Genomic DNA, 12,858 nt, shown 5'->3' with positions numbered 1-12,858 from the left:
CGTATTTTATACTTTTTTGAACTTTAAAAAAAAAATACATATATATGAATATACATATTTTTACTAAATTTTCACAAAAAAAAGTGTAACACAATTTTATTTATTTATTTTTATATTTTTTTAAATATAAAAATATTAAAGAAAATTTGCAATATAAAGAAAATACAAGGAAAAGAGAAGGTGAGATTTTTTATTTATTTATTAATAAATAAATAAAAATCACCTTGTGGTTGTGGGTTGGTCCCACTGGGCATGCCAAAATGTAGAGCTGTAAAACTAGTGCTTAAAGGAATATAATGAATAACCAAAACATTCAAAACAACAAATTTAACTCACATATATGATTCGACAAAGAGAATTAAAGTACCAAAGTAGCCTAGAATGTGCAAACCTCTTAAACCAAGCAATCTTCCCTTTGATACGTAGATGTGTCTAAAAGATGGGATGTGTGCTCAATGACGTTGCTCAATCTTTCAATGGAGGATATGACTCAAAATGGATTTGTGGATGGATTTTGCCATTATGATAGTATTTTGATAGTCCTTAAGCTCTCAAAATAGTATTATAACATTAGCATAGAAGTGGATGATATTTGTGAAGGGAGAGGGTTTCATTTATAGGCCAAGGGGTAGTGAGATGGAGGGTCAAGATGCAAGGAAGGGGAATTGGTTAAGGAGGGTTAGGATGCAAGGAGAAGAGAGCACATGGATTATGCTTCTTCAAAGCTCTAGCCTTGTGACAAGTGTCATAAGGGGATTGGATAGGGAAGAGAGTCAAGATAGGTGGCCAAAGTGAGTTATGAGGGAGTAAAAGGGAGGATGAGTGTGGAAAATAGGTGTAAAAAGTCTTTAAAGAGCCTTTAAGTCATGTAAGAGCCTTTAAGGCTCTTGGATAAGAATGCAAGACTTTAAGGATAGAACTTTGACTTTGGTTTGGTTTAGGCTTTCTTAACCCTTGGTTAAAGTTGTGCACATGCTTAAAAAAGGGATTAGGCTTGGCTTAGGAGGGCATTAGGGTGCAAGTGGGCTAGCATTTATGAGATAGGTTAATTAGTTGGTTAAGCGAGGTTAGCATGGGTCAATGGGTTGGATTTACCTAATGGTAGAGATTTGAGTATAGTTAGGGGTTGGGAATTAATTTGAAATTATTTATTAGATCAAGGGGGATTTTTGGGATTAAATTAAATAGTTTTATGCATTTATTTAATTTAATATGAGAATAGGGATTTAATTGATAATTAGACTTTGGATTTGTCATTTGATTTTATCAATTGGGTTATAATTGATTAATTGAATTAATTAACTAGGGGATGACAATAGATTAATTAAATATTAAATACTTAATTAATGATGCCTTAGGAGATGACTAAATAGGATTACTTAACTGATGTAATCATATTTAGGTGTCTACACTTGCAGTGGTATTGAGTTGTAGGGGATTACAGACTATAACCATATTGTAATCACTGGATCGTAAAAATATTGGACTTGCTATTTGGTGGACATAGTGCATGGTTTGGGTGAACCGCGTTAAATCTTGGTGTCTTGCTTTCTTTTCTGTGTGATCTATTATTTTCTGATATTGGTTATATTTGCATGTAATTGTTATTTGTGTCTATGGTTTAATCCTAACATATTTTACCATCCAAACAAAAGTTACCTCCACTACTACTTATCAAAACAAAAACATCATTTGAAGGAGCATAATAAATTAGTATTCTGCTAGGCATCCTACTAGGATAACCTGAAACAGTACTACTTAAAAAAAGGAGTTTTTAAACGAAGGCAAATTGGCCTTTAAACTAATTATATCCTTAAACCAACAAACACATAAAACATAGAGGAGCAAACCCTAATTGGGCTTCTTCTTAGCCTTCTCTTTGAGGAGGATGTTCACCCAATCTTCTTCCAGGAAATCAAAAAGCATCTTGGAGTCCACATGAGTCAAATCCTCCTCCTGGTTGTCCTTCAGTAGGTGCAAAGTAGTGGCCGCTGCATGTGTCACCTTGATGGTGAACTTTGACAAAAGTCTAACCCTCTCCTTCAAGGCTTGCATCCTCTCTATTAGCTCTTTAACCTCCAAATTGTGGGTCTCCATGGTATCCTCCCACTTACCACCTAAATTTCCCTCCACCATGTCCTTTCCGTTATCCTGCAAAACTGAGGGGTTACAAATAATTTTTTCTTTAAGTATCGCCCTAGTCGGAGAAGACACTGTCGTAGAGGAGGGGGCTCTTTCCACTATTTTTGAGAATTGATCTTGTGTAAGGTCCACCCTACTCATGGTAAAAGAAGCAGAGATATGGGTCACCTCTTTACTCCCCTTATCCTCATCACCCGAGCCTGACATAAAGGAGTCTAAAATTTCCACCTCCTTATCCTCCTCATTCCCCATGCCATAGTTCAACGTCTTCTGATTCACTCTTTGTTTGGGCTAGGCCATCTCTTCAGAATCTGAATCCTCCTCCTGCGAAGCTATGGTCCTCATTTTCCTTTTGTCATTCATTTTCGTTATTCTTCCAAATCTTTGTCTTCCACCTCTAATCTTTTCTTCTGACTCCTTCATATCCTTCTCCTTCCCTTTCTCTATTTTCACTTTTTTACCAAGAAGGGTATTCTTTTTCTCCTTAAGGGACCCACTTGGTGATGGTTGGGGGATAGGGGCTCTAGGGGTGGTAATTCTTAGAGGGATATGGTGGGGGTGAGGATTATGAAGAGTCAAGATATCAACCTCCACAATTCTAGAGGGTAACAAGGCCAGAAGGAATTGGTATAGGCAAAACATCAAATCTTGGTGAAGGATTGTATAATTAACCTCTTTTTTCATTTTTTCCTTAACATCCAAAACAATATCAACTAATTCATGTAACAGGAAGAAAGGAATAGAAATACTATCACAATGACGAAAATGATTTAGGAGGGGAAAATGGTAATAGTAGCACACTCTGTACCTCCCTTCCAGGGTGAGATATTTCATCAGAACCAAACAAACTTCATTCCATGGCTCTAAAAGTTTTAATATGATAGTATAAAATTGTTGATATGATTTCTGAAATATGAATTAATAGATTTAGAGAAGGGAAAACATTATTTTCGGTTTAACTAGTTTTAATACATGATATAGTTGTGATAAGATTGCTCTTATATGCAGATGATCTCATAATACTTGCTAGAACGGCTAAAGGTTTGAAAGAACACTTGCAAGCACTAGAAAGTTTTTGTCATGAAGTGGGAATGCAAGTGAACACTAGCAAAACCAAAGTTATGATCTTCTCGTTGAAGAAGAATAGGGCCATACAAAATGAGTTTTTGTTTGAAGGTAATCCTCTTGAGATTGTGGAGTACAAATACTTGGGCATAGATTTTCATAACAAACTCAATCGGGATACATGCAGATCAAAAAGGATCCAAGGGGGTTGGAAGGCGTTATACTCTTTACAAAACAGGTGCAGGAACGCATAATTATGGGATTGGACGACTATGAAAACTCTTTGTGAAGTGTGGGGAGGTAGTATGTATAAACAGAAATGGTGATAGGTAGAAAGAATTCAAAAACACTTCATCACATGCAATCTTAAAGTCAAGACCACGGTACCGTATGAGATCCTATTGGCAGAGGTGGGTTCCTTTCCGTTAGAAGTCGTGGCATTGATCTGGATGCTAAGCTATTTAAAGAAAACCCAAGGTCTAGAAACACATCATTGGCCCAAGTTGGTCGTAGAGGAAAAACTTATTAAGCAAAAAAGCACATGGATGAAGCAAAATGACAAATGGATGCGAAAATGGATATCAACATCCAAACTTGCCTGGATAACATTAAAGAAATAAAGAAGTTTGTCATAGAAAAATTTTGCAATATTCTATGGACAAGACACATTGGGCGGAAAAAATCTTATTACATTAAAGAATTTAACCCCACTTTCAGTCATGATGAAAAGGCCTATATAAGAGCGCCTATTAATTGGAAAGCAAAAATGTTGATGGCACAACTCAGAACTAGTTCACATCGGCTGCGATGTGAAACTGGTAGATGGCAAGTTCCAAAGGAAGAGTGGGCAGATAGAACGTTTTTGTTTTATAATATGGGAACAATAGAGATAGAGCAACACTTTGTCAAGGAGTGCCTGACATACAGTGACATCAAATCTGGTTATACAGAGATATTGCAGAACAATGACTTCAACTATTTATTTGAGAAAGATCAAGTGAAGAGAACAACAGATTTGATTATCAAACTTCAGAGAAGGAGAGACAAGTTAACCAAAACTTTGCAACTGATAAGTTATGCTTCTACATTGGGAGGGTGATTGCGTGAGTCCCATAGACTACTTTAGTCTAATGGACATCATTAAAATCTATCATATCACATCATATCATTCACTTAAGAATTTGTTTTAGCAGTTAATGAGTTATAAATAGGTAAGTCTTGCGGCAAATAATCTTCCACGTGGCACACGGCCTCCAAAGAAAAAGAAAAGAACAAGAGCCGGTCGACGTCCTTTACAGCTCCGAGATTCTGATCCTTCCCAATCGATGCTCACGGTCAAGTCTACAAACCTATATATATATAATGTGTATGTCGCTTGCCGTTTGTGCTCAAAATACAATGGCACCCTCTTCAGCCCTCACCTGCTAAATTGTGGCAATCTAATATTCACCATTAAACGAAGGGTATCAGATCTTGGGAACCTGATAAGTTGCACTCAATGGACTGTACATGCTTTCTTTCTACTAGATAGGTAATTCACTAGATCTTATTTATTTTTAAGGACCGTCTATCTTTGCCTTTTTTTGTACGATTGGAATTGATCTAATTCTATAATAGTTGAAACTGATGTCAAATCGCTAGATTAAATTCCAGTTGGTTGTAGCCACTAATTGTAGCTATCTAAATTTGCAACTGAAATTTTATATTCGCCTGAAGGACATACGGTTTTACATGCCTCTCACCAGCATGTAAAAAAATAGAGGGATTGTGTCATAGGCATATCAAAGTTGAAGCCAATGAATGTTTTGCCTGATAACGAAAACCCATTAAATTGCAGTTAGATTTCACCACTTATTCTTTGTATTTGTATGGCAACTGAAAATTACATTTGCCCGAGGAACATACTATTCCGCGCCCTTCTCATCACCACATGAAATATAAAGGGTTGGGCTATAGGCAAATCAAATGGGCGTTTTTACCCCAGTAACCAATAACCAGATTAAATTTATAATTGGTTTTCTCACTACTTATCTTTGGTAAATCTATGGCCGCTGACAATTACATGTGCCTGTGGAAAATACTGTTGGTTGTCAACGGCATATATAATTAAGGGATTCGGTTATAGGAAGATCAAAGTGGTAGCCAAATGATTTGTTTAAGCTCGGATTAAATTACAGATAGTTCTCATAATTAATATTGAGGGATTAGATCTTGACTTTTTAAGCATATAGATGGGGGCTGCTTCGGATCAATGGGGACTTTGTTGGAAGGAAGTATTGGGGAATATTACCATTGAAAATAATAGCAAAAATTGTTTTCACTTCATATGTCTGAAGAGAGAAACAAATTCTTCAGGTTAAAGGATCTGCACGGGGTGAAATTGTCAAGTTCTTAATTGGCTAGGTAGTAGAAGCTAACCCAAATAAGCCCTCCTAGATAATTATTGTGTGAAGTGGACCACTTTAACCTGGACATGGCTGAGGCCATACTTTCCAAGAGTGTGACTACCAACCTGGCGAGCAGACTTGGTGAGCAAACTTAAAGAGTCAACTTGGTGAGCGTACTTGAATAGTCGACTCAGTGAGCCACCTTGGTGAACTGACCTGGGGAGTCAAATATGATTTAGTGTCCAATGAGAGTACTGTCATGTTTGCAGACCGATTAATTATCCATAGTATCCTTAAAAGACTGTGTTATTCCCCTCATCTAATGTGGTTTGGTGCCTTTGTTCATTATGTTTATTTTCTTCTTATTTGAGTGTCAGCCAGCCAGTGTCCTGTTTTCTGAGGAAAAAAGGTACCCTATCCAGCCCTGGCCATGCAATTTCAGGAGTTGCAACAGAAAATAGAGAGCAGGAGTTCTGAGAAAGAAAACTTGAAGAAGCAATTCAGTCATCATGTTGAAATTCTGACCGAGTTTTTTGGCATGATCAAATATAGTACCCAGCAAAGTTGATATACATGGAGAATTTCATGTTTTTTTTCCTTAGACCTTATCGAAATGAGGCTCTCAGTAATCTATTGTCTGTTGAAGGCGTGATTATGGAATTCTTTCCCAAATCACTTGATAAACATGCAATGCCGTTGCAGGAAAAATAGGGATTCCAAAAATGGTCACTAAAAAGCATGAATTTCCTGCTGAGATTTTTAATCTCGTTTCTTTGAACTTTATTTAATTATTTATCAGATAATTTCAAGGGATCCCTGATGCTCGTTTGCAGTTGTATGGTGATATGTTCTTTACTTGTATTTTCTTACAAATACATTTTTCTTAGTGTCTTTTGTATTTTGTTGTTATGTGCTTTCAGTTGACGGGCAGTCCATAACTTTTCTAGCTTATAAATGTTGATATATTCTGGTTCTGATTATTGAGTTTGTATATGAGGATTTATGAAATGGGTACATAGAGCTCCCTCCTGATTTTGTGAAGTGTCCGATGGACTCTGCAAAATAGGTGTTGTCCGGTCTTTCTTTGGTGATTTGGAAAAGTTAAAAGATAGAATGCTCGTTTTTCCCTTAGTTCTCTATGTGTGATTAAATTCTTACACAAGGGATGGGGGGCTAAGTTCTCTTGGATATTGATCAGAAAAGAGGACCCAAGAGCTGTTTTTCTCCTTGTAAACTTTTGATTTGCCATAATAGCATCAATATGATAGTTTTTCCCAGTAAAAGGTTAAAGTTTAATTAGCCCTGCTGCTTTCTCCCCTAACCCTTATCAATAGGCCTTACAATTATTTTTCTTGGGTTGGGCTTTGGAATTATGGGGCAGGTTAGTTTGATCAATGAATCATAAGTTTTATTTCCACTAGAATGTTGATGATGAATGTCATATGATGCCTATAAGTCACTTAGGTTCAGTCATGTCTATTTTTGCTCCTTTACCTCAAGGGCTTAGATCATGATAATCTTGTTATGAGCCAATATAATATCATGCTAGCATCACAGTGTGTAATTATATGTTTATACTGATGGTGTTCATACTTGCGGAAGACTCGTTCAATAGTTTTCTATACGATTCATCAAAATTTTAAACAAATCTCTGTCTGCAAGTTTTCTATAATGAATTGAACTTGCTTCTGTGTTAATACCCATGCTTTTATATTTGAGCTAGTAGAGGAAAGTTATCAAGCAGGTGGTACTTAATAAAACCTTGTCTGGCTATAATATTTTGATGAACTTCTTGGCCTGTATAACTATATTATGTCAACCCTCTAGCAATAATTGTTTGTTATGTCCTCATTATTCTTCTTCTATGAAATTAGTATGATGTCTGAAAATGTTGCACGTGATTTGTTTTGTATTTGTGTGCTGGTTTGTCTATTGTTTTAAGTTTTATATATTCTTTAAAGCACCTTGGAAATTCTTGAAGTGAATCATGCAACATTTATGCATGTATGCATACATTTTTCACCAGTGCTAATTTTGTACCATCAGTTTGATTTAAAATAGAAATAATGAATTTAACAGTAGAGTTTAGTTCCATTTGTTTGATTCTCATCGGTGCATTCATATAGACCAAATGTCCTCCCTCTTCAGATACAGTTGCTTGCTTCCCTAAGAAGTGCACTTATTATACAATTTAAGCTACCGAAGCACTACACCAGGATTTAGCACAAGCAGTTGATGAACAAATGAGGTCACTGCTAGCACCTGTAACAATACTATGGGATATAGAAAATTGTCCTATTCCTGCAGAAGTTCATCCACAGGAAGTGGCAGGTAACATTCGGATGGCTCTGCAGCTGCATCCAGTTATTAAAGGAGTGGTAACTATGTTCTCAGCATATGGAGATTTCAATGGCTTTCCTCGCAGACTTAGAGAAGGCTGTCAAAAGACTGGTGTAAACCTTATTGATGTTCCCAATGGAAAGAAAGATGCAGCAGATAAAGCCATTTTAGTAGACATGTTCTTATTTGCTCTTGATAATCCTCCTCCTTCTACTATTCTTCTGATTTCTGGAGATGTGGATTTTGCTCCTGCATTGCACAAACTGGGTCAGCGAGGTTACACAGTTGTGCTTGCTATTCCAGCTAAAGGGGGTGTATCCTCTACACTCTGCAGTGCTGGTCGGTTTGTATGGGATTGGCCAAGTGTGGCTCGAGGGGAAGGTCTTATTCCAGCAAAATCCTTTTTGGCTCGAGAACCAGATATGGCTGCTTATCATGTCAGTTGCTTTTCAAGTGACAAGTCTTATCTACAAAATGAAGAAGCTATTCTGTACTCTGGGATTTGTCAAAATGAGTACAATATTGAGACTGATTCAAACCAGATGGTAGCAGAGGATTTAATGAGAACTTCTTTTACCACCAAGGAACACGAACTAGAATTTTTTAAAAATGTTGGTAGTGGTGCCAAGGCAGCATCTTTACAATTTCCAGCCCTTGTTGCAACCGGCACACATATGCAAACATCATCCCATCCAGGATATGCTCAACCTGGTCTAATATTTAATGAAACAAATTTAGGAGAATCTTCAGTTGAGTGGGTACAACCTGGTGATATTCAAGGCTTAAAGAGACAACTTGTACATCTTGTCAATGTATATGGAGGAAGTTTGCCACTTGTACGGGTTCCTCCTGAGTATCATAAGGCTTTTGGAAGACCTTTGTATCTTGCAGAATATGATTCTTATAAGCTGGTTAATCTGATTAAAAAGATGGATGATGTTCTCACAATTGAAGGGAAAAAGCATAAGAAGTTCCTGTGTCTCAGAGAGCTTGCGAGTAAGTGCAGACGAGGCAAAATGAATAGTAATTCTGCCTGCAAAGATACGCCAGACATGATTTGGAGAGAAGAAAATATGAGAAATGCAGACAAGGGGAAGGGAGTGCAGGTATACAAGACTCCACATGATTGCAGTATCATACATGATTTTGAGGCATATAATACAGAAGAAAATCTGGCTTATTATTCAGATGAGGATTCAGATGATGACAGAGGAAGTGATCAAGATGAAGAGGATGGGAACAGGGAAGCTGATTTTCAGGTAGAAATGGATTCTGGGGAATATCTGGGAGAATCCAAGCTAGAAATATTTAAACATGAGTTGCAAGAACTTTTGGTCAGCCATGCATGTAAAATTTTACTGGCAAGCTTTTTGGCATTGTACAAACAAAGATACGCCACAGATCTTGACTTGGGGTCATATGGTGTTAAGGAACTTGAAGCATTGTTTGAAAAGGTTAAAGATGTTGCAGTAATCAGGGAGGAACAAGATTCTAAAAGGAAATATATTGTTGTGAACTGTTTTTCTGATATTAATAACATATGATTGTCAATTAAATTCACAAATTGTTTCTTTGTAAAGGGAGATGTAGTCAAGGTTCATGTATCAGTATACATGTCTTCAGAAAAAAATAGAATGCAATACTCATGAAAAGTATTTTCATGTAAATGCAAAATGCCAACCTTACTGCAAACTATAGATAATGCAATTACATGTTATGGAGCTCTATGGTAAAAGATAGTGCAATTACATGCCTGGATTTCATCTATAGTTAAACGTGAGGTATATGTTTACTGACCAGAGCGCTAGCTCCTTGGCTGTATCATTGTATAATGTATGTGGAATCTTTGCAACAAACATTGTTGATAAATTAAAAGAGACCCTAACTTGTTAATAAGCTGGGATGGACCAAAATGCATTCATTATTGTGCACTGGATACTATTGTTGTTATGGTTAAAGTTTCACCATTCCTAGAAATCAATGGAGGTTGTCTTAGTTCTATTTTTAACTTTTTGCAGTCATAACACAGTTTTTCTTTATCCTCTATACTATATTTACATTGCTTTGGTGTTTAGGGTTTAGTTAACTTTCTGGAATCCTCTTATTCTTTACATTTTCTTGGGTAGCGAATCCACTCGTGTTCCATTTAATTACTTTGGTTCTTATAGACATTAATATTATTCTTCATTTCATTCTTCCATTCAATGATGTCAATTGAACACAAACAGCATATTGCCGTTGATCAATAATCATTTTCTCTCCATACAAGTGGTTCTTGTGACGGGCTTTATGTTTGAGAGGCAGAGAAGTTCCAAATCAAATCACTTGTTTGAAGCATTTTCTGGGTATGCCTTTGAATTTTCAGAATGCTTCAAATTATTATGAAGCTTGTAGGGTCTGCTGTTCCAACTGCTATTCCTGTCTTTTATGTGTCACATGTCTGTTATTTTTCATTTCCTGGTTTTTCAAAACAAACTCCGCGAGTGAGAGAAATAAAATAGTTTTTCAGGCGCAGCCAAGTGAGATACGTTTTGTATGAGACCCGCTTTATGCATTTCACAAAGGGATTGTTTTTCCATGCTCCAGTCAGTCATGAGACCTCCATGATGAAGAAAATATGCCTCCACCATCATAACTCGGATTGTACTTTGGATAGTGGAACTGGAAGTTCTTATATTCCTTACTCTGGAGAGTGGTCAACTTGATTTACAGATTAATGCAATCTAAGGATACTGTAGTACATCTTATCCAAAACATCACTTGTACATTCCTAGGTTCAAGAGTCCCCTTGTGAGCTGGTTTACCGATTTGTCATTTTGGCATTTGAAGTTGGCAATGCTTGTTTTTGGCTTTGATTCACAGAGCTAAAAAAAAATTGCTGCATCCCTAGACATCTTTTATGTCATCCATTAAACAGACCAAACATCACAGAGGGAATGTTGGCTTTGGTACTGAATGAAAGTGGACTTAATTTTGTTTGAACCCCTTTGAAAGGATCAACAGAAACATTTACTATATGTACTATGTGAACCCCTTGCAACTGTTATAATCAACAGAAATATTTACTATATGATTTTTAGTGTGAAAATTTTGGTGAAGTCCTTTTTAAAAGTGTTGAGTGATATCTATTCTCTAAGAAAACAAAACAAAGATGCATGATCATTAAATATGGGGAATATATGGCATAATCTAAGCTATAAATATTTAAACATGAGATGTACAAAACTTTGTTAAGCCATTCATATAAAATTTTGCTGACATTTTTTTGGCATTGTACCAGCAAAAATATGGTAAATATCCTGACTTCAGGTGATATGGTATTGAAGAACTTAAATCTCTGGTTGAAAGTTAGAATTCTTTGCAATTATCATGGAGTAAGTTGATAAAGGAAAATATCTTGTTGTACAACGTAAACTGTTCTGGAGACGATTGTCAATTAAATCTGTAATTTTTCTCCTTTTTCATTGGTAAGGTAGAAGTGCCAAATTCATATCACTATAAATGTTTTCAAATGCTTAGAAGAGTATTGTGGAGATACATGCCCACGAGAATTGACTGAATTCATCTAAATACCAAATGCACGAGACTTCAACTTAAAATCAAATGCCTCAAGTGTTACGGAATTACGACAATACAGCTACATGTTTGGACTGTATTTATAGGTATAACTGAATCAATGTATGTAGGGAGCATAGTGCTTGCACTGTAGCTGTATTACGGGGAAACATTTCTGCAAATATTGTTGATTAAAATGCTTCTGTTATTGTGCTTTGGATTCTTAATTTCTAGTCTCATACCCCTCACTATATCTGGAAGTTAATGGAACTTTGAGGTTGTCATCTATTTGTGATTTACTTCCTACTGTCATAAAAAAAATATTTTTTTCCCTCTATAATTATGTTTATATTGATATGACATTTGGCTAGTTTTCTGAACTTGGGGTACTAATCTTGTACTTTTCCGTGGCAACTGCCTGTGCTTTTAAGGATTTTACTATGGATAAGTGTCAACATTCTATTAATCAGAAAATAGAAGTTACACTGCCTGAAATTCGAAATACAATTTTTCTTTGTGAAAATCAGAAATGTTTGAACCTTTATAAAACTCAATAAACGAACTGGAGTCCTTTGGTGTCTTTTCTTGGTAAACTCAGAAATGTTTGAACCTATATTTCTCCAAAGAAACAACAAATCCACAAATCATTAATGCAAACAGTTCAAATAGCCATGACATCCGTCTAAATTGATTTCAATACAATGCTTTAAAGTCCCAGAGGCGGAGCAGATAAGTTGGAGCAAAAACCATACTGATCCAGGTATTCCCCCACATGCTAATTCCAGCTTGTTAGGTGGTTTTGCATATTGTTTATGTTTGTGAATTTCTGTATGTGTTCATTGTTGTTCCATGTTTGGCTACATGGTGTTTACAAAGTGTTGTAAGTAATGTTCACTCTATAAGCTTTGACTTGCTATAATGCTATGCTCAATTTTATTTATACCGTACTAGATATGTGCTGTGCTGGTTGTAAGTTATATTGTTAATGGGGTTTTAGTGCTGTATTACGTTATTTAAATGGGGTTCTAAGCTATACTACTATTGTCAATGGGGTTTTAGTGCTGTATACATTATTTACATTATTTGAATCAGTTATACCACTATCATAGCAATCATTAACTTTAAACAATCTTAACCATATGAGTAATGTTAACTGAAACCACAACAAGATATTCATACACAATTAACACCAGATATGTTAACAAGAGAAACCCTTGATCAGAGGGAAAACCCCAGTGGGAATGGTACCCACAAGATGATGTACTAATATAAATATTCTCTATTAGAGAATAGACCCTATTAAGAGTTTTTTACATCATTCAGTACATATGAGTCCCTTTTAGGAGACTTTGAATCCTTGTTAAGAGTT

The 12,858-nt window shown here is 36.0% G+C and overlaps 1 protein-coding gene across 2 annotated transcripts; it reads left to right on the top strand.

Annotated features, from left to right (window-relative positions):
• The first annotated feature begins 4,591 nt into the window (after nucleotides 1-4,591).
• LOC149570598 (uncharacterized) lies at nucleotides 4,592-9,830 on the top strand. 2 transcript variants are annotated; one of them, XM_089823177.1, is made up of 2 exons: nucleotides 4,592-4,738; nucleotides 7,743-9,830. In XM_089823177.1, the coding sequence occupies exon 2, from the start codon at nucleotides 7,838-7,840 to the stop codon at nucleotides 9,476-9,478; it is 1,641 nt and encodes a 546-aa protein (XP_089679303.1). In that variant the 5' UTR covers nucleotides 4,592-4,738; nucleotides 7,743-7,837; the 3' UTR covers nucleotides 9,479-9,830. The 2 variants fall into 2 exon arrangements, with proteins under 2 accessions (XP_089679303.1, XP_089679304.1); XM_089823178.1 differs by having other exon boundaries at nucleotides 7,721-9,830.
• Nucleotides 9,831-12,858: the final 3,028 nt, after the last annotated feature.

Source organism: Cupressus sempervirens, chromosome 3, assembly GCF_028749045.1.
Source record: "Cupressus sempervirens isolate cs-2001-9-10 chromosome 3, ASM2874904v1, whole genome shotgun sequence".
Taxonomy (NCBI): Eukaryota; Viridiplantae; Streptophyta; class Pinopsida; order Cupressales; family Cupressaceae; genus Cupressus; species Cupressus sempervirens.
The sequence above is the reverse complement of the archived record's forward strand: the minus strand, read 5'-3'. Positions and strand labels throughout refer to the sequence as shown.